Source organism: Carassius carassius, chromosome 12, assembly GCF_963082965.1.
Source record: "Carassius carassius chromosome 12, fCarCar2.1, whole genome shotgun sequence".
In the NCBI taxonomy this organism is placed as follows: domain Eukaryota; kingdom Metazoa; phylum Chordata; class Actinopteri; order Cypriniformes; family Cyprinidae; genus Carassius; species Carassius carassius.
The window spans coordinates 20,376,406-20,402,783 of record NC_081766.1 but is presented as its reverse complement, the minus strand read 5'-3'; the positions used below and the strand labels follow the sequence as shown (position 1 = coordinate 20,402,783).

At 38.0% G+C, this 26,378-nt stretch overlaps 1 protein-coding gene across 1 annotated transcript in view; it reads right to left on the bottom strand.

Annotated features, from left to right (window-relative positions):
* LOC132155082 (retinal-specific phospholipid-transporting ATPase ABCA4-like) overlaps positions 1-26,378 on the bottom strand; it is a 41,799-nt gene that overhangs the window by 3,035 nt on the left and 12,386 nt on the right. Inside the window, exons 12-47 of the mRNA XM_059563862.1 lie at positions 25,664-25,861; positions 21,098-21,303; positions 19,133-19,309; positions 15,811-16,033; positions 15,278-15,499; positions 14,373-14,577; positions 14,177-14,269; positions 13,841-14,056; positions 13,549-13,726; positions 13,305-13,436; positions 13,035-13,174; positions 12,696-12,833; positions 12,355-12,536; positions 11,432-11,531; positions 11,127-11,332; positions 10,477-10,531; positions 10,252-10,326; positions 9,666-9,823; positions 9,401-9,525; positions 9,200-9,298; positions 8,843-9,035; positions 8,657-8,751; positions 8,536-8,568; positions 8,262-8,367; positions 8,077-8,151; positions 7,774-7,943; positions 6,738-6,915; positions 4,996-5,111; positions 4,759-4,906; positions 4,463-4,586; positions 3,134-3,263; positions 2,880-3,000; positions 2,684-2,746; positions 2,449-2,555; positions 2,238-2,379; positions 69-203 (exon numbers count right to left, since the gene is read on the bottom strand). Of these exons, the coding sequence (XP_059419845.1) occupies positions 69-203; positions 2,238-2,379; positions 2,449-2,555; positions 2,684-2,746; positions 2,880-3,000; positions 3,134-3,263; positions 4,463-4,586; positions 4,759-4,906; positions 4,996-5,111; positions 6,738-6,915; positions 7,774-7,943; positions 8,077-8,151; positions 8,262-8,367; positions 8,536-8,568; positions 8,657-8,751; positions 8,843-9,035; positions 9,200-9,298; positions 9,401-9,525; positions 9,666-9,823; positions 10,252-10,326; positions 10,477-10,531; positions 11,127-11,332; positions 11,432-11,531; positions 12,355-12,536; positions 12,696-12,833; positions 13,035-13,174; positions 13,305-13,436; positions 13,549-13,726; positions 13,841-14,056; positions 14,177-14,269; positions 14,373-14,577; positions 15,278-15,499; positions 15,811-16,033; positions 19,133-19,309; positions 21,098-21,303; positions 25,664-25,861 (5,064 nt within the window). The remainder of the gene's footprint in view (positions 1-68; positions 204-2,237; positions 2,380-2,448; positions 2,556-2,683; positions 2,747-2,879; positions 3,001-3,133; positions 3,264-4,462; positions 4,587-4,758; positions 4,907-4,995; positions 5,112-6,737; positions 6,916-7,773; positions 7,944-8,076; positions 8,152-8,261; positions 8,368-8,535; positions 8,569-8,656; positions 8,752-8,842; positions 9,036-9,199; positions 9,299-9,400; positions 9,526-9,665; positions 9,824-10,251; positions 10,327-10,476; positions 10,532-11,126; positions 11,333-11,431; positions 11,532-12,354; positions 12,537-12,695; positions 12,834-13,034; positions 13,175-13,304; positions 13,437-13,548; positions 13,727-13,840; positions 14,057-14,176; positions 14,270-14,372; positions 14,578-15,277; positions 15,500-15,810; positions 16,034-19,132; positions 19,310-21,097; positions 21,304-25,663; positions 25,862-26,378) is intronic.

Below are 26,378 nucleotides of genomic sequence, written 5' to 3'. Positions count from 1 at the left end.
CAGGGTTAAATTCTACCAATGTTTTTTGTTTCGCACAATGACACTTAGAACGCTTAGGAAATACATACCAGGAGCACTAGAGGAGGACAGCCAATCATAGCAATAGCAGTAGACAGTTTCCTCTTGTTGCCCCCACTGTAGGTACCAGCACAGTTTCCTGCATATTCAGACAGACCCAGCTTCTGAATGCCCCACTCTGCCACCTAGAGAAAACACACAATCATACATGATTGTAACAGAATGCATATCAGTTAACAAAATATCAGCAACTGAACCTAACATACTGTAGTTGCTTGTGTAAAAAATGAAGTGTGGGAAGGCTGTGTACAATTGTATGTGTCGTGTGTCGTAAGTTTTTATTGGAGAGTGAAACATTTTCTTTAAAAAGTGGTAATAGCATTTTTAGGATTTTATGCTCTTAATATAATATGCTAAAGTTGTAACCCAATATGTTGATATGTCTTGAGCATGCTTAAACTTCAAGGAAGGTCAAGGATACTTTAATGCAACATGCCTCAGAAAGAACTGGAATGAGTATGTGCTATAATTCCAGTGGCCACGCTAAGGCCATGCACCAACTGTATGCTTATCACAGTGATTAAACAGGGAAAACTGTCAGCTGCAAGTGAGGCAAGTATGAGTGTAATCTGTAGAATACTGTAAAACATGTGCAAGTCTTATGCAACTTGGTTATTTTAAACATGATCATCAAGGTATGAAAGTGTTAGGATGTCAAAAAAAGTTTTAAAATTTAAACTTTTAGGCTGGTCTGCCTCAGTGGTCCAACAGCGCTCGTCAATGTCAAAATGATCGAGATGGCCAATCAAATTAAAAAGGCTGGTCTTACTGTCACTGTCACAATGCAACGAGAGTTCATGGAAAGATTTAAGTAGTATTGTATAAGAAACCTGTTTTACGATAGTCTGTTACTGTCGAACGCTGAACATTTCTATCTAGTGATACAAACTGCTCAACTTTTTATGAAATTTCGCCGTTTTGAATTGAAAATATGCGATCATGATTCATGTAAATCATAAATGGATGTGACAAGAGATGTTAGCGTTTTTGACTATTAGACATACGAATAAGAGTCACAGTTAGTGGCAATGGTGAGTGCGCGGCATACACAGCGCAACTGCGCTCACGTGACCCAAGTTCGATTCCCGTCTCGAAGTCCTATGTTAATCCCGCTCCCCTCTTTCTACCCAGTACTTTCCTGTCATCTCTCCATTGTCCTGTCTAAATGATAAAGAAATAAAAAGCTAAAAAAGTAACTTAAAAAAAATGACTACTACTTTATATAAAGAGTACACATGCAAAAGCCTCTAAGTCCTGTTAGAAATGTTCTTCTAAAATGAGCATTTTTATCAAGCTCCTGTGTAGTAATTTCAGTATCAGTAATTTCAGTAATTTCACTTTAATGGCAATGCATAATTTATTTTCTTTCCAATTAAAGTAAAATAACTAAACATAAACATCGAAGCCTGAGAAAATAACCATTTTAGAAGAAAATTTAAAAAGTCTATTAAAGAGTCTTTTGCATCTGAACTCTTCATAAATAACTACAAACCTAGACCTTATTTTAGCATTCTTATTTACTTATTTAATTGCTTTATTATTATTATTTATTATTATTATCAAAAAATCAAACAATTCTTATGAGCGTGTGAGTGACTGCCATTCGTGACCAAGCACGTCAACTTCGCACAGGGCGTCACACCCCCCTTTGCAATGGCCCTGCATGGGCCATCCAAGGTGTAGATGTGTCTGTTTCTTTATCAGAACCTATTTGAAGAAAGTTAGCATTACATCACTTGCTCACCAATGGATCTTCTGGAACTGGGGCAGAGCTAAAGTATCCAGGGCCCCTGGCAGATTGTTGAGAAGCAATAGTTTAAAGTTAAAATGATGGATGTTTCTTACTAACAGATAGCTTTTCATTGAGTTTAGAGATGCAAGGATTATTTGTGGACTATTGTGATGTTTTTATCAGCTGTTCGGACTCTCATTCTGATGGCACCTATTCATTGCAAAGGATCCGTTGGTGAGCAAGTGATGAAAGAATTTCTCTGCAAAAAAAGTCTGTTCCAATGAATAAATAAACTCATCTGCATCTTAGACAGCCTGAGGGTGAGTACATTTTCAGCAAAACTTTTTTTTAAGTGCGAACTATTTCTTTAAGTCAGACTGAACACTTCTTGGCAAGGGTGAATGAGGGGTCCAGCTGTGAGACGTACTCTGCTAATCTCAGATTCAGGGATCCCACGGAGACGTGCGTACAGGTACAGGTGCTCCCTCCCAGTCAGAAGCTCATCTATGGCATCAAACTGAGGACAGTAGCCCATATTCTGATGCACATCCAGGATATCATTGAGAACACTAAAGAAAAGCACAGTTCATGTTTAGAATTTGCATGAATGTAAATGCTCTTTATAGTTAGTATATTACCTGTATCCAGCTACTGCCGCCTCCCCTGATGTCACATCTGTGTCTCCGGTCAGCATTTTAAAGGTTGTGGTTTTACCTGCACCGTTTACACCAAGAAGCCCAAAGCACTGCAGAAAACATTGAAGTTGATTGCCACATTACTGTACAGTCATTCATTTCAATTGAAGGAGCAACAGTATGGCTTACAAATGATACACAAAGTTTTTTTTTGTTGTTGTTGTTGTTTTTTTGATACCTCGCCTGCTGGAACTCCTACGCAGATTCGGTCAACTGCCGGTTGTTTTCTGCGCCTGTATGTCTAAGATTAGACCGCACACTTAGGCATGATAATAACAATAATTCAACGTCAACGCTACAAATCAAACTCTGCCATAGCTTACAAAATATAAAATGGAAGTTTTATATCTTAGTCACTTGGTCTGGTAACTTACTTTTGACAAGTCTCGGATTAGAAGGATGTCATTCTTGTTTCCTCCTTTGTAAATGCGCTCTCTCTCCTGAGCTACATCATCATCTTCATCTTTAACTGGACTCTTCACATAGTCAGAGGCCCTGCATAGATAGTAGACAAAAAGAATAGTTACCATCATATGTTGTTTTAAGATGTAAAGTAAAAATCTGGATATAAATGACATGAAACTGAGCAGAATCTCAGAGCATATGAATAATGTATTTTTGTCCTCACCAGTGATCTAGAAAAAAGTTGTACTGGATGAGCAGATTAAAGATGAAATAGACAAAACCCTCCACAGCCATACAGAAAAGATTCTTCCCCACAAAGTTCCATCTGAATGGATCCATGGAAAACTCCTCCCCTGTGTCCAAACACAATCTGCTTTTAGGACAGTAGCATCATGCAATTGTATTTTTGAGTAGTTGCCACTGGCAGTTCTGCCTCATTTGTTACTATAGTTCTCCATATTAGCAGTGCTAGACATTTTTTGTTTATTATTAATATAACTACTTTTTAAAAGTTTGGGGTCAATAAAATTTCTGGTGAAACTTTAGTTAAAGCCTTTATATATGTATTATAAAAGTAGTTTTAATGCATTAAATATGCCTTTCTAACGCACTTTATAATGCATTGTATGATCTCATGAATAATTATAACCACAGTTATAATACATTACAATACTTATCTATTTGTTGTTACACCTTAGAAAGTATAATGCAGTAAAACACTTCAAACACAATTTTAACTTCGGTTACAATTATTTATGAAAATATATAATGCATTGCAACATAGATTATGAATACCTTTATAAATAATATATTATAAATTAAGGCTGTAGGTAAAGTGTTACCAGATAGATATATATATATATATAGATATATATATATATATATATATATATATATATATATATATATATATATATATATTACAGCAAGGACACCTATAATTAATCAAAAGTGACAATGGTTGCAAAAGTCTTTACTGTTTCAAATAAATGCTACTCTTTTGAACTTTCAAATCATCAAATAATCCTAAAAAAAAATATTTCTGAAGAAACATGTGACACTGAAGACTGGAGTAATGCCTGCTAAAGAAAATGACAGGAATTAATGACATTTTAAAATATATTCAAATAGCAAACAGTTATTTAAAATTGTAATGATCCTTCACTATATTACTGTTTTTACTTTATTACCGATGATATAATATATATAAATATATGATGTATATAAATGCAGCCTTAGTGAGAATATGATATGATATGATATATGATATGATATGATATGATATATGATATGATATTTAATATGATATGATATATTATATGATATACATTTTTAGGCAAGAAGATGCAATTGTATGTTTTCTGCCACAGAATTTTACACATGCATTTTTTTTTTTACCTACATGCCTAATTTTTAAAGATGCACTGGATTATTTTTTAGAAATTGCATTTCAAATCCACTTTCAAAAATCTGGGGTGACACAATGTCAATTTGAATGGGCATGACAACAACTGATGTATCTTTATTATGTATTGCTAATAGATAAATTTACCAAATCTGGCATAGACGTCAGTCACAGCCTGGTTCATGGCCATATCAATGAGACCTCGGCCGAGACAGAAGTGAGGGAAGACCAGTAACACCTTCTTCAACACCTCATTAAACATTAGCAGAGACTGAAGCATTTGTGAAGAAAAACACAAGCAATTATTACAAAATAAGTAACCATAACATTTTTATTTTATCTGTAAAAATGGATTTTTACGCAAAGTATTTTTTCTGTGTAACTTTAAAGTATTACTGAGACTAAAAAGTGCTAAATTAGATTGAAAACTGAAAAAAAAATACCCTGTTGTTTTCAAAGAGCTCTAAGATGAAGGTGATGGCACTGCTGTTGATACCAATGAAAAGGTTGATGCAGGAGAGGGACACATACGCCGTGCTGGGGACATTGAAGATGTAGGACATGGGGTACATCATGGGTGTCACTGACCACCTGCATAGAGAAGCATTAAAGAAAAGTCATTGTTGTGCTTAGCTGATTTTCTTCAAATGAGTCTGAACCTACATAAGCCCCTGACTGACCCATAGAGACAGAGCAAAGCGACCAGCGCCGGCAGATTGGTCTGTGATGTGTAGCATTTCTTATCAAAAGCCACGAAAATTCCCACAACCATTGCAGTGCTGACAGAGTAGTTTATCTGGCAACAAATGAAAGGGATGTGAGCAATCAAGCCGTAATCCAAAAACATATTGCAATGACTAACAACTGATATTTTACAGAACGGTCCTTCTTAAAGGCTTAGTTCACCGAAAAATGAAATTTATGTCATTAATAACTCACCCTGATGTCGTTCCAAACCCATAAGACCTCTGTTCATCTTCGGGACACAGTTTAAGATATTTTAGATTTAGTCCGAGAGCTCTCAGTCCCTCCATTGAAGCTGTGTGTCTGGTCTACTGTCCATGTTCAGAAAGGTAAGAAAAACATCTTTAAAGTAGTCCATGTGACATCAGAGGGTCAGTTAGAATTTTTGGAAGCATCGAAAATACATTTTGGTCAAAAATAGCAAAAACTACGACTTTATTCATCTTTGTCTTCTCTTCCGTGTCTGTTGTGAGAGAGAGTTCAAAACTCTGATTCGTTCGCGAACCGGATATCACTACACTGCATTCGATGTATCTTCTTGAACCAGTTCACCAAATTGAACTGAATCGTTTAAAACGGTTCACGTCTCCAATATGCATTTATCCACAAATGACTTAAGCTGTTAACTTTTTTAATGTGGCTGACACTCCCTCTGAGTTAAAACAAACCAATATCCCGGAGTAATTCATTTACTCAAACAGTACACTGACTGAACTGCTGTGAAGAGAGAACTGAAGATGAACACCAAGCCCAGCCAGATAACGAACTTGTTCTCGAATCAAGAACCGTTTCTGTCAGACGTGTCCGATTCGAGAACCGAGGAGCTGATGATACTGCGCATGTGTGATTCAGCGTGAAGCAGGCTGACACACAGAGCGTCTGAACCGAACTGATTCTTTTGGTGATTGATTCTGAACTGATTCTGTGCTAGTGTTATGAGCGCAGGTAAACCGAAGGCTTGAATCAAGGGCAATCATCGCAAATGATGTCATTAGGTTGAGCGCAAAAGAACCGGTGAACCATTTTCTTCAACCGGTTTATTGAATCGAACTGTCCGAAAGAACTACTGGTGATCCGAAAACCGACAGAAACGGTTCTTGACTCGAGAACGAGTCAGTGTATTGTTCATTATCGGTTTAATAAACCAGTAGTTTATAACACTGTTTGACTGTGTGGTCGCCTTCAGTTCTCTTTTCACAGCAGTTCAGTCAGTGAACCATTTTAAACGATTCAGTTCGATTTGGTGAACTGGTTCATGAAGATCCAGTTACATCAAATGATTCATTTGCGAACCGGATATAACTAGACTATTGTGTTTTGAACTCTCTCACAACAGACAAGGAAGAGAAGACAATGCTGAATAAAGTCGTAGTCTTTGCTATTTTTGGACCAAAATGTATTTTCGATGCTTCAAAAAATTCTAACTGACCCTCTGATGTCACATGGACTACTTTGATGATGTTTTTCTTACCTTTCTGAACATGGACAGTATACCGTACACACAGTTTCAATGGAGGGACTGAGAGCTCTCGGACTAAATCTAAAATATCTTAAACTGTGTCCCGAAGATGAACAGAGGTCTTACGGGTTTGGAACGACATGAGGGTGAGTTATAAATGACATAAATTTCATTTTTCGGTGAACTAACCCTTTAACACACAACGCTGATGAACCTCACCATGTCCCAGAAAAAGTTAGCAACCCAGTAAACCAGAGGGCTGACTCCACTAACAAACTGCAGATGTTTGGCCTTAGTGACATGCTCCTGAATGAGGTAGAGGACGAAGCTGGCTGGGATGAAGGACATGGCAAAGATGACGCAGATGGCCACCACTGCATCCACTGATGTGGTGAGACTGTCCAAAAGGAAAAGCAGCATTTTACTACACAACAGAAGACTGTATACCTTTTAAAAATGTTAAAAATAGAAATAAAAAAAATATTATCAATAGTGTTGTTCTGTATTGATATTTATGCATGAAAAACTTGAAAAGATGTGTATCAGATTTCAGGGTTTTTGATTTCCTGACTACAAAAGTTTGTGGTCAGTAAGATTGATTTTATATACGTATGTATATATATATATATATATACATAATTTTTTCTGGCAAGAATGCATTAAATTAATCAAAAATGACAATAAAGATTTATAATGTTGCCAAAAAAATAAAAAATATTTCAAAAAAATGCTGTTCCTATGAACATTCTATTCAAAGTATGCTGAAAAAGAAAATTATCAACATTACACATACAGTACTGCTTAATATTTTGGTTTCCAAATATTTTTCAGCAGGAAATCAGAACATTAGAATGATTTCTGAAGGATCATGTGACACTGAAGACTGGAAAAATGGCTGCTGAAAATTCAGCTTTTTTTTCAGAAAAAAAAAACATTTTAAAATAATAAAAACAGGAAAATTATATACAGATATATATTGCAATAATATTTCATAAAATTACTATTTTGATTGTATTTTTGATTAAATAAATACAGCTTTGTTGATCATAAGAGTCCCCTTAAAAAACATTGTACATGTACATTTTGAGTGTCCATCAAAATTAACTGAACATCAGATCTTTCTCATAATTGAACTTTATGTACTGTGATCGACTGACAATTAAGTAGGATTTCAAAACATGTTGAACATCCAAAACGGATCATGTAAAATGGGCCTATCAGTCAAAAACATTTTTATGTGACAACTGGCACTCACACAGTGACCTCTGACAGCTGCTCTTTGGTGAGGTTGAGCGGGTGGTTGATGGCAGTAATGCCGTATTCTGCTGGATTGGCATGAGGCGGCAGGAAAGCACGGAGAATGCCATTGTTTGCAATGTTCATGAAGGAGACCATGGCGTGCCAGCCTTTGTTGTTATACCACACCTGTAATAAGGGAGCAAAATGTAACCTTGAGAGAATGTTAAGAATTTTGATAGTTTGTTATATAATGCAATGACATTTAGACATTTTTAAGACAGTTTGGCACATTGTATTGTTATATAGGCGGTTAACATACCTTAACATTGTACTCACTCTCCATGTAATGCAAGAAAGTTCCTAATTCATTCATAGCTGACTTTGAATAGGGGCCCTAAGGATAAGATAATAAATCATTCCCCAGTATATGTTATGTGAGCCGAGTAGAAAGTACTCTCATTAAAATCTCATGATCGTTTATGTGTAGTATATAAAATATCATACCCCTGTAATATTCATCATCTGTCCAAGCTGGGAAAGAATGGCCCGAATTTCCTTAGGGTCAACATCAAGAATCGGCAGTTGTCCACCAACAGAGAGTCCACCATACCTGTAAAAAAAAAATGTAAAAAAAAATGTGAAGCATTATTTTAACCTAGTGTACTTTTGTTACAGGCTGTAAATAATACAGATGTATACCATGTGTAACATGACATTGAATTAACATTTTAGGATACAAGTTAATCTGTTTTTTTTTTTCTTTAGACAGAAACCTTACCTTTGTTCATTCACCCAATATTTGCTCTTCAAGCTACACAAGAAAAAAAAACAGCAGTCATTATTCAAAGTGAAATGAACAGTAATACTACTAACCCATTGTAGCTTTTAAAACAGTTCACCTGGTCTTGATGAGTTTGGGGTAAGTCTTCACTAAGTAGTCAGAGATGTTTTTGTCTGTCATGTCGAGCAAAATGTCCCCTGTTAGCTCTTTTCTCTACATCAGAGCAATAAAAATATCACTAAACCCACTTCCCCAATCTTCATAATCGCTGTTAAATTATTTCAGCTCCATCTTAGATCCTGACCTGGCGTGGCGGCAGTCCTCCAGCTCCGTCCGGACAGACAGGCAGCATGGTGAGCTTTGTATCAGTGCTGCACTCACAGGAAGGGGAGGGGTTTCTTATGTTCCACTCTGGACTCGACAAGATGTTTTTGACCTCGGGAGAAACTGGAGGAACTTCCCAATCTGAAGTTGTGTTTAGGCAGGTAAAGAGGCTCCTGTGCACACATATTCACATATACAAGTGTCCAACAGTGTCTGCCTACTATTATAAATCTGTCATAAAGAGTTCTTAGCTATGAACTAAACCAACCTGCTCCCACACAACATCACATTACAAATACTGAGTTGAAGCCAAGAAGTACAGGTTAAAAAAACTCACTCCAAAGATTGATTTGCCATACAGCGAGTTCCCATGCCAGGCCCCTTCAGCAACGTCTGTATGAAGTGCCTCATCTTTGGATGTGATGGCTGCTCATTACTGAGACACAGAAGAGCAGTAAACATTTCAATCACATCTCCCATGATAACATACAGACTACTACATAAAGTTTATGAGTCGGATTCTGAGAACAGCTCTTACCTGATGAAGGTAAACTGCTGTCCATACATCCACGGAGTGAGGGTCAGACTGGGATACTCTCCAAATGGTGGTACAATCATAGTGAAGACCAAAGCAATAAGGACAAAACTGGCTGGCAACACAATCTACAAAAAAAGCAAAATGTATGTAAGAAAACATCTGCTTACTGTTTACTGATCTTAAAAATGTTATGATTTATTTTTTTATTGTTTTAACTATCCATTTAATATGAATGAACAGTGTTCATATGCAAACGTCACCTTACCTGTGCAAGAAAATCTTTATGGCTGCGTGTGGCATGGTGAAATCTCTTAACAATAAGAGCGTGGAACTGTTTCAGTACCAGATTAAAGCCTTTAACCTGCATGGAGGCTCTGCCAGCACTGTTGTCAGACTCCAGTGGGCTCCCAACACCATTAGCATCTGTAAACCAGACCAGATTTGCATGTAATCGTATTAGACCTGTTGCGTAGCTGGACAGCAGCATTATATTTTGGCTTCTGGTTTCTCCTCACCTGGCGCAAACTTAAAACCAGCAAGACTGCATTCTTTATTTTATTTATTTTAACAAGGAAGACCCTATCCGCTTTACTATCTTAACCAGGAACTATTTTCAGCCAATCAACCGGGATGATTGGCTGGCGCACTAGCACTAATCAGCACGACCCAGCCTGGACCTAGTCTAAGCTGACTAGTCTAGGCTGGTCTTGTATCTGCAAAAGGCTACTAAATCTCAAGAAGCTTTAGCTCTACAAAAAGCATAGCACCTCAAAAATCAAATCCTTCATAGAGCCCTGTTAGCTTCTTAGCATGAGTGCTAAGCAAAGCTAAGATCTGGGTTCTCGATTCACCTTCAACATTACTTGCAGCCTCATTTTCTCTCAAGAAACCATTGCCATTTTTCCTCTGTTGTAGCATCCATTGCTCTGAGGGGGTAGGCGACCACACAGTCAAACAGTGTTATAAACTACTGGTTTATTAAAATACAGGATAAAAAAAAAAACCGAATTGACTTATGAGACACATTACATCTCTATAATTATTATTGTAATTAAATGCAATATGAGGGTATTCACCTGGTGTAACAGAGCTGTTAGCTGCCTCTCCATCTGCTGTAACCTTCAGAAAGATCTACATATACACAACACATTTTCTTCAAACATCAGTGAGCACACACTTATCTATACAACTCATTATACAACCAGTGTTGTTTTAGTATTATTAATATACTGTTATAGTATTTATTACGGTTTTGAATTAGCTTTATATTTTCAATTTAAATTTGTTTAAAAGTTAAAAGGTATTTTTGACCATTTTTAAATGTAGTAATATTTTATTTTTATTTCAGTTCTAAAATGTTAGTATACTTCAACTTATTCAACAATTGAATTTCAGCTAGGAGTCAAAGGAACATTGTTTTTTTTATTTAAGTTTCATCTCTTAATATTCATCTAATATTTATAATATTACTGTAGCTAATATCTATACAGCTTTATTAAAAAAAAAAAAACAAGAACACACATTTATAATAGTTAACAGTGTTAGTTTACAACAACACTGGTCAAAGACTTACTGCAACATTCAAACTAACATTAAGAACACATACATACTGCTAATATCCATAAATGACTAACACAAACATTACAACTGTATAAATATGAAGTCTATTGACAGGTATCGCTGATAGTAATTTGTTTCTAGGATCATGCATGAAATGTTGTCCAACCTCCTCTAGTGATGTGTCAGATATGCCAAAGCTACTGAGGCCCATGTCACCCAACGTTTCCTCCAGTTCCCGGAAAAGGCTGGCGTATGCACGATATTTAAAACCTTTATTTGGCAGCAGATATGTCATCTCCTGACCGATCATTTCAATCAGTTTTGCCTCAGGTACATGGTGATGAATCAAAGTAGTGATGCTCTCAACGTTCCCTGTGTACAGAGATAGAAAAGAAAAAGATTTGTTTTTGAGCAAATGAGACTAAAGAGGCTGTTAAATCACTATATGTTTTGAGTTGTTAGTATACTGACCGTCTAGTACTCTCTCAGGCTGAAATGCCTGACTCTCCTCTTTATATCTGGTGCAGGTGGAGCAGGTGCAGGAACACTGAGACGCACAGTCACACTCATTCTGAGGAGCATAGCCAAGAATTCTTATAAGACTCTATCAAATTATTCTTAAGAACCACAGTCCAAGCTTTTTAATGATACTTTGAGAATTGAATACTATGCAATTGCTAAGCTGTTTCAGGTAGCTTTGAAGACACCATAAAATCTAAATTAACATCCGAACCCTTAATTTTATGGAATATTGCAGTATTTATTATACATTTATAATAGATTTATATGTGCACATTTTTGCTTTTGTTTAAGAAATAATTTCACTTGGATGTACACTGTAATGGGACGATGGGGAAGAAAAGATGATGAGTGTCCCTTTCATGACAATTTTAATGTTTCTATGCGGTTACAAGGGCATTTCCCTGGTCATCAGGGAGTTTTTTTTTTTTATCATTCACTTGAAAATAGAAAATGTGGAGTAAAATCAAGTTTTAAGATACCAATCATGTCTGCATTATGAGAGGTGTATATTTAAATTCTGTGTTGCAAGCTGGACTAAAACCTGTGTTGTCCATATAATCACCACAAAGTGACATGACATTCATTCCGCCAAGTATGGTGACCCATACTCAGAATTTGTGCTCTGCATTTAACCCATCCAAAGTGCACACACACAAAGCAGTGAACACACACACACACTCACACACACACACTGTGAACACATACCCGGAGTAGTGGGCAGCCATTTATGCTGCGGCGCCCAGGGAGCAGTTGGGGGTTCGATGCCTTGCTCAAGGGCACCTTAGTTGTGATATTGCCGGCCTGAGATTCAAACCCACAACCCTAGGGTTAGGAGTCAAACTCTCTACCCACTAGGCCTAACCACTTCTCACCTCTTTCTTGCGCTGGTCCTTCATGCGACGCACCAGTGTGAGGTAGAAACCTACTCCAAAGCAGTTCTTCAGGAAGAGAGGAGAGCCACTGCAGTGTAGTTTCCCTTTAGAGATGACGGCCACTCGGTCACTCAACAGGTCTGCCTCGTCCATGTGATGAGTGGACAGTATTACTGTGCGTCCTGGATGAGAGAGTGCAAGCGAATATTGCTATACAGATATTTAACAACATGTGGATAAGTTTGGTATCTTATTGCATGAACAGCTATACAGTTTAAAGTCTCTGGCAGTGTGTTTTTTTTAATCCTGTAGTGGTTTCTTTGGCCAGGAGGTGGCAGTACCTGTGCGGTACTTGAGGAGCAGGTCCCAGATAGAGCGTCTGGAATATGGATCCACTCCTGATGTCGGCTCATCCAGTATCACCACCTTAGAACCACCCACAAAAGCCATAGCCACAGACAACTTCCTCTGCATACCCCCTATAGAGAGAGTCAAAACACAAATAGTTTATTAAAACAATGCCTTTATATACCTTAGTGCCTGATTTTCACTTTCTCACAAACAAACAGTTACATACAGCAGGATAAAGCAGCATGATAATTACACCACTGTTGACTTGTGCTATTGTTGTCTCAGAAATTAAAACATATGGGCAGAGTTATAATACAAAACAGGCCCACCAGAGAGGTTCTGTGCTTCCTCATCTCGTTTGTTGGGCAGTCCCAGGTCTTCCAGCATGTTCTCAACCTCCTGCTCGGCCTCCTGGCGGTCACGTCCCTTCAGCAGAGAGTAGAAGAGAATATGCTCCTCTACTGTCAGGCTGAGTGAAATAAATTAAAAAAAAAAAAAAAACAATTTTATATATATTATATATATATATATATATATTTGAAGCAACCAGACTAGAGTATTTACAACATTACATTCACATGCAAAGCAAGAGAACTCACTGGTTGAAGAGGATGTTATACTGTGGGCACATGCCCAATGATTGTCGTATGGCATCCATTTCTGTACGAATGTCCTTCCCATATATGTAAGCCGTTCCAGAGGTGGGCGGAAACAACCCAGTCAATATAGACCTACAACAGTGCAAGTACACATGAGAGAAATAAGTCCAAATGACACAAAAGAGAATGGATTTATGGTTCCATATCATTGACATCACAGGATAAAGATAAGGTAAGGACGCACAAGGTGGTGGTCTTTCCTGCCCCATTGTGACCCAGGAAAGAAGTGATCTGGCTCTCATAGAAGTTCATGTTGAAACAGTCCACTGCAGGTCTTGAGGACTTAGAATACACCTTCACCAAGTCCTGCACTGACACTCCCATTAGCAGACCCTCCGGCTCTGGTTCAAAGAACGGATTCCCTGCAGGAAAATACCCATACGGACAATAAACCAGTGAGACAACTGACAACATAACAGGCTCAGGTTCATAGGTGTGTGTGTGTATATATATATATATATAGCTGACACCCATACCGTCATGCACAGGCTGTATCTCCTCTTGTTGAATCTCTTCCTGCACTTTTAGCTGTTCTTCTCGCTCTCTCTCTTTCTCCATCCTCTCTCGTTTCTCCCTGTGCTTGCATTGTTTGCTGCTGCTGGAACCATTGCATTCCCTTTGGTCTGGTGAAAGGCCACCATCCTCCACATCATCCTGCTTCTCCACGTTATTTACCACAGGCTTTTCAGGGCCTTCAGAGACATGGAGGCGTGTTCATAAAATTAATTGATTAATGCTTACACTTATATTTCAACTTCTTATCAAATCATGCTACACGGATGTTAATATCATCTCTAAACAATCAACCATACCTGGATCTGGATTCTGGGAGGGTTGAGGTGTCGGCTTCAGCCAGTATGAGGGCTGCAGAGGGAAATAAAAGGGCCGACCGATGCCATACTGGCCTGAAAAGCCAATGGTAAAAGTAAGCACACATTCTTACATATTCAAAAGCATATTTTCTCTTAGGTTAGCAACATTCAGTGCACTGCTTTGTTCGAAACTGACCTGGAAAGACGTTGTCAAGATACCACGCCAAAAAAGCATAGATAGCTGCATCCAGTAGCATCATGTGGATAGAAGTGAAGAAGGAGTACTCATCACCCTCTAGAGGACTTGTATTAATATTGTCCCACTGAAGCCCCAGGCCTTGCTCCTCATAGCGGGACAGGTACTCGGTCCCAAAACCAAAGGCCACTGGAGACAGAAAGCTCTGGAAAAGGAGGACCGTTTCACAAAACATTAATTACAGACAAGAGCTATTTTTGACCACTGAGATTATTTTCCAAATTTAAATAGCTCCTAAATGAAATAAGACTTCATGCTAATTACATTTATAACAGTGGTTCTGACCTTTTTGACTTGAAGGTCCCCCAGCTGTCCAACACAATATTAGAAGGCTCCCTAATATGGCATTTTTCAAATATTTCGTCCGTAATTTTGGTATTATTATATTAAATTAATAACCACAATTGAATTAATTTTGTGACTTTAGTCATTTATGTTCTCCAGTTTCTATTTCTCTTCAATTTCTCAAAAAAAAAAAAAAAGTTATTCAAAAGGAAAATAAATATTTTTATTTATTTTATTATTGTATAATTTTATTTTATGATGTATTATTATATTATACATTTCCTATTTATTTTATGTGTTTTTAGCATTTCAGTTTAGATTAGAGTTAATTTTAGATAGAGTTAGATATTATATTAATATATATTATATTAATAATAATTTTATTCATTTAAAATAAATAACTTTTTGGTCATCTTGAGGCCCTCTTGGATGTTTGCGGAGACCCCCTAGTGATCCCCATGGTTTAGAATGACTGATTTATTGGGTTTTCAGTGACTTTGAATGCTGGCGTTTGGGAGTGGATCATTCAGAAGAGAAGTGTAACAGCATAGTGGACTCACCACAGCTAACTTCATTTCTTTGGTAATGCGGTCCTGCCAGGCGAAACAGAAGACGTGAGGGAGGTAGAGGGTGAAGTAGATGATGCCACTACAAGCCGCAGCCAAGTTGGCCTTATTGAAGAACACACTCATCAAGAAACACTGCATTATAGTGGCCACAGTGAATGTGAGGAGAAACAGGAACAGGATGATTGGATCACTGTAATTCAACACTTTGCCAACCTGAGGACAAAGACGCAAACAAAAAAAACTGTCTATTCACTGTTTAAATGATTTTATCGTCACACATCTCTCTTCCTTTGTATTGCTACTGATGAGGTTATGAGGAAAGAACAGATAGAAGCCAAAAAACAGGATATAGTTCAAGCAATACTTTCCAGAGAAAAAGAAGAAAGGGGAATGAGAGTAGGAGAGACAGAGACTCTTCATTTATGTACTTACAACATACATCCAGCAGAGGTCACAATGCAACAAATCTGAGAAAGGTGCGGAAGTACAAAGTTCAAATAACATGGTGAATCAGTGTTCCTCACCATGATTATGACAGTCAGCAGAGCAGTGCTAGCAGTCATCATAAGGAAGCTGTCAATGAACCAGGTGTACCAGATGACTCTATTAGAGACGCCCATGGCCTTCAGCATCTCCTTCAGTCTCATCTCCTTCTCCAGCACGATGCTCTTCACCATCATGGACACGGAGTAGATCCAGGCCAGCACCATGAAGATGGGGAAACAGCGGTTTAGGGTCAGCATGAACCTACGGGACAAAACAAACAAGATCCATTGGACACTGCCGTAATTGCAAGGTTTAATGAACCATATGCCATGTGATAATGTGAATAGAGTCATATGTGATAGTTTCTTGACTTCATTAAAATGGACTTAAGGATTGTCTGCCCAAAAATGAAAATTCTGTCATCCTTTACACACTTGTAATACTTTCTCAAAAGATATTTTAAAGAATATTGTCAATCAACAGTATCAGCTCCCATCAACTTCCACTGTATGGTAAAAAAAAAAAAAATCTGTAATGGAAGGCAATGGGAACCAAAATTGTTTGGTAACTAACATTCTTTAAAGTATATTTTATGTTTGCTGTATTAAGATGTTTGTAACAACAGGAGGGTAAGTGATTTTTGGGTTGACTATCCCTTAGGTACGTGTCCCTTATTTATTCCTTCTCTTTCTAACTTGTACTTATTTGAACAACGCCTAAAACTTGGTATTACAGGCACGTCCTCTATCTGCTTGCGATTCTTCCAGAAGAATCACTTTATGTATCCCCAATTGTAAGACGCTTTGGATAAAAGCATCTGCAAAATGACTAAATGTAAATGTAAATATGTGATGATACAGACTTTAATAAAGCCAATCTCTCCCGTGAACTGCCAAAATACAGACAGCATGTTACCTGTCCCACCAGAGACAGTAATATACTGGATCACTGTTACACCACAATAAAGGATGCATATCACTCTGTTCCACGAGCAGCTTTGGGACGTTCTGATCACTGTCTGGTTCATCTTATACCGACCTACAAGCAGAAACTTAAATCTGCTAAACCTGTAGTAAAGACTGTGAAGAGATGGACCAGCGAAACAGAGCAGGATTTACAATCTTGTTTTGACATCACAGACTGGAGCGTTTTTGAAGCTGCTACCACCGATCTGGACGAACTCACAGAGACTGTAACATCCTATATTAGTTTCTGTGAGGATATATGCATTCCTACCAGGACTTATTTAACATTCAACAATGATAAGCCATGGTTTACAGTAAAACTCAGACACCTTCGTCAGGCCAAAGAGGATGCCTACAGAAATGGGGACAGGGTCTTGTACAATCAGGCCAGGAACACACTGAACAAAGAGATTAGAGCGGCTAAAAAGACCTATGCTAAAAAGTTGGAAGACCAGTTTACTTCCAACGACTCTACTTCAGTTTGGAGAGGACTGAGAGCCATCACAAACTACAAGACACCATCCCCTTGCACTGAGGCTAATCAACGACTTGCTAACGACCTGAATGAGTTTTATTGTAGATTTGAAACCCCCAACACCCACTCTGACCATCTCCCTACACAACCATTAACACCTCCTGCAATCCCCCTCTCCATACCTCCTGCTCTTCAAATCTGTGAAGATGATGTGCGCCAGGTCTTCAAGAAAAACAAAAGAAGAAAAGCACCAGGCCCAGATGGCGTTACACCAGCCTGTCTGAAAATCTGTGCTGACCAGCTGGCCCCCATCTTTTCACAGATCTTCAACAGATCTCTGGAGTTGTGTGAAGTGCCTTCCTGCTTCAAACGCTCCACCATAATCCCCATTCCAAAGAAACCCAAGATAACAGGACTTAACGACTACAGACCTGTGGCTCTAACGTCTGTCGTCATGAAGTCGTTTGAAAAACTGGTTCTGGCTTATCTGAAGGACATCACTGGACCCTTACTGGACCCCCTGCAGTTTGCGTACCGAGCAAACAGGTCCGTGGATGATGCAATCAACATGGCATTGCACTTCATCCTGCAACATCTGGACAAAACAGGGACTTATGTGAGGATCCTGTTTGTGGACTTTAGTTCGGCTTTCAACACCATCATCCCAACAACCCTCCAGACCAAACTGACCCAGCTCTCTGTTCCTAGCTCTATCTGTCAGTGGATCACCAGCTTTCTGACAGATAGGCAACAGTTAGTGAGACTGGGGAAATTCATGTCAAACAGCTGCTCCACCAACACTGGTGCCCCTCAGGGATGTGTTCTCTCCCCTCTGCTCTTCTCCCTGTACACCAACGACTGCACCTCTAAAGACCCCTCTGTCAAGCTCCTGAAGTTTGCAGACGACACTACAGTCATCGGCCTCATCCAGGACGGTGACGAGTCTGCTTACAGACAGGAGGTTGAGCAGCTGGCTGTCTGGTGCAGTCTTAACAACCTGGAGCTGAACACGCTCAAAACAGTGGAGATGACTGTGGACATTAGGAGAAACCCCCCTGCACTTTCCCCACTCACCATCATGAACAGCACTGTGGCTGCAGTGGAGTCATTCAGATTCCTGGGAACCACCATCTCTCAGGACCTGAAGTGGGACAATCACATTGGCTCCATTGTGAAAAAAGCCCAACAAAGGTTGTACTTCCTTCGCCAGCTGAGGAAGTTTAACCTGCCACAGGAGCTGCTGAAACAGTTCTACTCAGCCGTCATTGAGTCAGTCCTGTGTACTTCAATTACTGTCTGGTTTGGTTCAGCTACAAAATCAGATATCAGAAGACTACAGAGAACTGTTCGGACTGCTGAAAGGATTATTGGTGCTCCCCTGCCCACCCTCCAAGAACTGTACACATCCAGAGTGAGGAAAAGGACTCAGAAAATCACTCTGGATCCCTCACATCCAAGTCACCCCATCTTTGAACTTTTGCCATCTGGCCGGCGCCTCAGAGCCGCAAATACAAGAACAGCAAGGCACAAGAATAGTTTCTTCCCCCAGGCAATCTACCTCATGAACAGTTAAATGTTTCCCACTTAAACTTATGCTTATGCAAAAATGTGCAATATCCTTATATTTATTTGTTACCCCTCCATCCTAGAACATTCCTGCATCTCACTCGATCCTATTCCATTATCATTTATAGCACAATTGTTTATACACTTATTTATTTGCCAATTTGTAATTCTCCCGTAATTTTTTTTTTTTTTTTTTTTTCTGTGTGTTGTTGTGTGTCTGTTTACTGGAAGCTTATGTCACTAAAACAAATTCCTTGTATGCGCAAGCATACTTGGCAATAAAGCTCTTTCTGATTCTGATTCTGATTCTGATTCTGATAGAGTCAGTTAGACCCTAATTTCAGCCTCACTCACATGTCATCCACGTAGCAGGGGTAGGGCATCTGCTGCAGGTAAACACCTAGAGGCCAGTCATGACCTGTGTGTAACTTGAGGATTCCGTGTTCAATCATGTCCTGCAGGTAAGCAAAACCTCCCCAAATGTAGCGATGGTCCTCCAGAGGGTCTGCCCTCGGGCCAGGGTCCCAGTACCTAAGAAAAATGAAAAGTAAGAAACTTTTCTTTGGTGTTAAGAAATAGAAAAAGAACAAAAATAGTTTCTTGAGCACTTAATTTAGCATATTATAATTATTTCTTGAAGGATCATGTGACACTGAAGACTGGAAATTCAGCTTAGCCCTCACAGAAATAGTTACAAATATATTCAAATAGAAAACATTTATTTTAAATTGTAAAAAACATTTCACAGTATTACTCTTTTACTGTAAATGCAGCCTTGGTAAGCATTGAAAAATAACACTTTATTTTGATGGTCCCTTTTGAACATTCTATTAGCAATGAGTAATGTTGCACTTATATGTCAACTAATTCTCATTAGAGTATCAAACACACCTGAAAAGGCTAATCAAGGTCTTCTGGATTACTAGAAAGTTACTGGCAGGTGAGTTTGATCAAGCTTGGTAAGGTAAACTCTGCAGGAAAGCGGATCTCGGGTGCCAGAGATGAGAACCCCTGTGTTAAAGGAACCATCAAAATAAAGTGAAAAAAAAATAAAATAAAAAATAAAATCATTTCAATCCCAAACCACTAAAAAATTGTTAATATGTTTCAATAACAGTGTTTCAAAGTGCATAAAAATGCAACATTTCTGTTTTACTCACACAAGTCTTTTCAATAAAACATATGCTATTCCAAATGATCAAAAACTTTAAAGAGTGTCATTGGACTGCTCTGCGATGAATATAGTTCAAATTCAGTCTTCTAGCTCTCTGGGAAGACATCTATAAATGTCAATGCAACTGTATGCCAGGGCATTTTCAGGGGGCCTTTACAGGGGGTTAGCGAGATACAGGTATATGAATATTCCAGCACCATGAAACTTTAGAGAGAGTTAGTGGACTAGTTTGAAATGACATGTATAGACAATTTAATTATCCTTCTTTGCTGGGAAGGCCTAACAAGAAAATCAAAGCCAAGAAGATTCTTGCATAATTCATTAAAATAAAGCTGACATTTTGCAATACTAAAATCCTGAAAATGTTTTCCCACAATTCATAAAACATGCTCAAAATGAGCCCAAACTATTTCAATAGGAGTGCCAAAATCACAATTTGTAATTCAATTCACATTGTTTGTGTGTAGTGGCTGCACTTTGCATTATGCCCACAGAATGAAAACACAATTAATCTGCAGGGCCCACAGGGTGATTTGAGTCTTCTTCTGTCAGAATGAACACCTGCAGGCATGTTTTGTGCTCCAGAGAGACTTTCAGTAATGAGTGGTGTCACTTTGCAGTGCACAGCACACTGGAGCTCCATATATGTGTGATTGTGCCTGCTCTTTCTCTTTCACTTGCTCTAACAATAGTGTGTTGAGCAGTAACGCTTTACATAAACAATTAAGAGAAGATCTTCTATTCTCTCTTTACACAATCAATTTTATATAAAACTTGAATCAAAACATGTACTCTGAAAAAATAAACATGAACTTATAATCTAATGTTCATTCAGTGATCCCTCAATCCTGATCAATTTAGAGTTAAAATTAGATCAATTTAAGCATTTGCTTACCATCCCTTAAAATAATATTCATTATTCAGTTTTACTGTATGTCCACTAAATGCCAAAAATTGTTTCTTTAAAATTGGTGAATAAGATTAATATTAAATAGATTCACGTTTACTCTGCTTCAGCAGTTTAATGGTCTCTTAATTTGTGTCCCATGAACCACCCAGTCCTATACTATATAAGGAAAAACCCGTATTTGATCAGATGAACAATGAGGTGGTTTCAGCCTAAACAATTATGGATGACCTCTCACCGGTCTTTGATTTTGTTGGTACGTTCCACTGCATCAATGTCCATTCGGATCTTGAACTTTACATGGCGGGGCAATTCTGTGCTCCAGGGATACATGTCCATGAAGACCAGACCTGCCCAGAACTTATTCTCCCCCAGCAGGTGCAGAGCTTGATGGGTCATCAGATTCTCATCCATGTGACCCACAAACTTATCCAGACTTATACACTGATAAGATATAAAAATCACAAAAAGAGTTTAAATGTGTGGAACTGTAAAATAATGTGTTTGAATGTTGAATCCTGTATGTCGTGGCATCCATTTAAAGTACAATGGATCATATATAGATGAACAAACGATCCACTATTACTACAATTAGTAAAAAGTATTATTACTGCAATTAATATTATTAATGTATTGCTTGAGAACAAATATCGAACAAGCAAGTGCTGTTGTTCCCACTGTTGTTCTGAATATTAACATAAACAGCACAACTGCAAATGTGAAATAGTTTTTAGAAACCAGACTATACCATAACAATAATTTAATAATAGATTTTTTGCTCTGCCAACTGAAATAATTCCAAGCGAAGCAGCAAGAGAATCGTTGCATGTCCCTGAGCAACACACATTGGTGGTGTTTTGTTCTTGAATGAATCAGCATTTTTGGACAAACCTGTTCAGAGATTAATTGTTTCGTTTCTAAATAATAAGTGTTTTTAAACAAATCTGTCGAATACATGATTGTTTTGTTCTTAAATGGTTAAGTGTTCCTTTAAACAAATATGTTGAGGCAATGATTGTTTAGCTCCGGAATGAATCAGTGTTTTTGAATGAATCTGTTGGGTAAATGTTTTGAGTTGACTGAAAATATATTTGTAGTGTTTCCAAAACCTTAGTGGACATTATAGAGTGCACTCATTTGATGCCGTAATGCACCACAATAATGAGTATACAACTAATTTACAGCTAGCAGCTACAGTATACCCATGCACTGTTTGTTGCATCAAATGAATTACCAAATCTCATCAAAAGATGGCATCCACAGCACTTCTGGCACACTTCAGGGCACTATATTAGTGTAGCAATATAGGGATAGTAATACAAGGACTGATTTTGCATACAGCCTTTATTTTGTATCTGATTGAATCTTTGTTTTTGAATGAATCTGACTGAATGATTGTTTAGCTCCTGAATAAATCAGTGTTTTTAAAAGAGTCACTGTAAAATCCCTACTACTAATGCACAGAATGACAATCGGCCAAGAGCACACAAACACAGCGGCCAATCAAATTCAAGGACTGGAACTAATAATGTTGTATAATAATGTCTATGTGCAGATTGGTATGTAAGTGTGTCAAGCTTTCAAGAGCCGCAGTAGTTCTCCATATAGCAGGCCTCTCATTCTCAAAGAGCTCCAATGACATGGGAAAATCACAGAGTCTGTGTTGGCTCTTCACTGAAGGACTGCTGTACAATAGCTGAGTGAACGGCTTGCTCGCTCTCACATCACATGCCATCGCACTAGAGGCGAGAGGCCTCCTACTCCATGAACACCATATCTAATGGAGTAATTCATAATAATGTACAATGCCGCCAGAGGTCCTGAACAAACAACTGAATGGAAAGATTCAATGACACCCCCTGCAGGACTCACATGTTCTCAACACATTTCAATTGAAAAACACAACACTCGCATTCAAAGGCACTCAGCTTGAGCTCAAGGTCTGAAAAACCACAAATAAACCAAAAGTGAAAGAATATAATAATACTTTTTCAGTGACCAACAATCCCGTAGCTTCTTAAGGTAACATTTAAGTAGGGCTGAACGGTGACAGCTAATAGCTAATAGGCTAAATGGGTAAGGTGTGTTTGTAATGCTTTACAAACACACCTTACCCATTTTGCCTATTAGCTATTATAGGCTAAATTGCTCGGATGAAGGCTCACTGCTCGGATGGAGACAAAGGGAATCTGGGTCTATCTATGATAGACCTCTCCCACCATTGCTGTCCCACTATAATCAATTTGCGGGAAGAGGCCTCCAGCTTACGGGACAGGGCCGGTCATGGCTGAGGAGGTGAGGTAACAGAGTGAAGCTGAGTGATTTGCCCCTCTTGTTTCTCAATGAAGCACCCTGTCCACAAAAACAACACGGTGTTGGTGAAGGGTGACTCTCCCACCCACTCCCCACTTAATCAAAGCCGCACAATAGAGGGGCCTTCATGCTGTTGACAGCTTACTTGTTCTTTTCCCTTTCACCCATCTGGCCACGGTGGGCTCTATATAGCCATGCTAAGTGGTCTTTCTTGTGGTGATGTGCTGAGAGCAATCAACACTCCACAGAATGAGAGCTGTGGTGCTCAGAGCTAAAGATCCTCATTCTGTCAAGTGAGGAACAGCTAGGCTGGTTTTTAGGGAGATGCTCTACATGGAGGCATTGCTAGACCTCACTGAAAGGGCTGGAGCCCCAAATCTGGAAGAGCTGAATGTTTAAGGGCAAGGTTATAGGATGTAAATTAATTTTGACTCTATTTATGGATCAGTAATGATATTTGCCAATATTATTATACTACAGTGCTAAATAATATTCCTTTAATTCCTAAATAAATCTGTGACTGTTTTGTTTGAGAAGGAATCATTTTTTTATGAATCTGTAGAGTGAATGATTGTTTTTTCTCTTGAATATATGTGTATTTTAATCTATTGAGTAAATTGTTGATGTGTTTCAGAATGAATCAGTGTTTTTGAACAAATCTATTGAGTACATTAATTCTTTTGAACTACAGTAGAATGAAGCATTGTTTTTGAATGAAGCTGTTGAGCAAATGATTGTTCATTCGGTGTGATTCACAAACATCATTTTGACAGATGAGGTTTTAAACTGTTATGATAGTTTCCCTTGGATTTTCTTCACATTAAAAATTAGTCTGCAGGCTCTCATTTTTTAAGTTTCATTACATGCTCTCCCCAAATTGGCAATAAAAAGGGATTCATACTTTAAAATTATTTCATAAAGCTCCTATAAAAATTTCAGTTTAAGTAGCTAACTTCAGCATCAGCAAGCAAGCTAACCCAACTATAGATCTTTGCAGGAAAGTAATGGGAGTTACCAAAACGGTGGGCCAGGCCAAAACAGATGGATGTTTTTGACCATGTTACCTGATTGGCTGACATCATAGTGATGGGTGGGTTTGGGGATGGGGTTAGGCAAGGGGGATCATTTTTATTCCATCATTTTGAAACACCCATCAGTTTGAAAACACCCACAATGTCAGAAAGAGACCTCAATCTCACCTAACCTCACTTGTCAGCTAGCAAGCAAAGTTCTTAAGCAGCACAGCTTTTCCTTCTGTCCTGTTAAGATTCAGTGAGAAATATCTGATAGTATTTTAGAACAAACTTGGCCAGTATGCAAGGTTGGATGAATTAAAGGGTTAGTTCACCCAAAAATAGAAAAATTCTGACATTAATTACTCACTCTTATGTCGTTTCACACCCGTAAGACGTTCATTCCTCTTCTGAACACAAATAAAGATACTTCCGATGAAATCAGAGAGCTTTCTGTCCCTCCACAGGCAGCAATGCAACTTACACATTCAAAACTCAGTAAAAAAGACATTGTTAAAGTACTCCATGTGAATCCAGTGTTTTAACCTCAATTTAATTAATTAATAAGAGTGCTTTTATTTTTTTATTTTACAGTTTTATTTATGAAAAAATTGATCTGCATTGTGCATTCATGAGAGCATGTTGTGATCACTTGATAGAAGGCTCGCCCGTCAACAATGCACGTGAGTGAGTGTTCACAAGTGTACTATGTGATTGGATAATATCTTTGCAAATAAAGTGGTAAATTATGTTTTGTTTTGTTTTGTTTTGTTTTGTTATTTGCAAAGCAAAGCACTCATGTGACTTCATAAAGTTGAGGTTAAATTATTTGAGTCTTACTAGATGTCTTTCCTACCATTCTGGACCTTAAATGTGTGTAAACGTGTTAAGTTGCATGGCTGAGGGGCAGAAAGCTTTTGGATTTCATCAAAAATATCTTCATTTGTGTTTCAGAGATTAAAGAAAGTCTCACAGGAGTGGAACGACATAAGGGTGAGTAAAGGTGAGTAATAAACACAAAATTTTCATTTTGGGGTCAACTAACCCTTTAAGACTCCACCTATGGATCCATCTGGATGTCATATGATTCATTTGCATCTATCCAAAAACTCTGATAGGCTATAGTTGGCAACTTGGCAACACTATTAACACAGGTAAAGATATATTGTATTATCTGAACTTGATTAAGCATTTAAAGTATGTTAAAAACAAAATGCTCTCTCTGTATTTAATTTAATTAATTTATTTATGAATTGATTGATTTATTGTCCAGCAATATACAAATGACAAAATACTTCAACGCATTTAAATACATATTTTAATTTAATTAAAATACTGCCCATTTCTCATTCTGACTCATTCTGATTTTAAAGGAAATGTGGTTGAGTGGTTTTAAGTATATTTTTTTCTAAATGGCTTTTTTCCCAATTCTAATTAACTGTATCCTAAAGCTAAACTGAATTTACTACTGCTCTTACCTCACTGTAGTGGTTGAACATCCGGATAACATCATCAGCCAGTCTGAAGATGTTTCTCCAGTCAAAGTTTGTCATGTTTATATATCTGTTCTGCTCTGGGCCATTGTGCAGGAAATTAAGGATGTCTCTGGTGGAGAACTGTGTTTCTTTAAGACGCCTGTCCAAAAAGTCCATCACTGTGGGGTTTCTAAGTGTGTCCTGCAGTGGAGTGGAACAGAAGACAGAGTCAAAATGGTTGCACTGCTTAATTTTTTTCTCTTTTATTTTTAGCATTATTTGATTATTTGAAATCTTTTGTAACATTATACGTGTCTGTTGTGCTCCTTTCTGCAAAAAAAAAAAAAATCTCTATGAAGAATTTGCAATTGTTAAAATTACAAATGATTTGCTTCTTGCATCAGACCAAGGCTGCATCTCAATGCTAGTTTTACTTGATCTTAGGGCTGCGTTTGACACCATTGATCATGACATACTCAACATATAAATATAGATCGATTACAAAACTATAAAGGTATTCAAGGGCAGGCTTTAAGATGGTTTAGATCCTAACTGTCCGATTGCTACCACTTTGTTCTTTTAAATGGGGAGTCATCTCATTGATCACAAGTAAAATTTGGAGTGCCACAGGGATCTGTCCTAGGTCCTCTGCTATTTTCAATATACATGTTGCCCCTTGGTAATATTATTGGAAAATAAATATCTGTATAGTTATTGT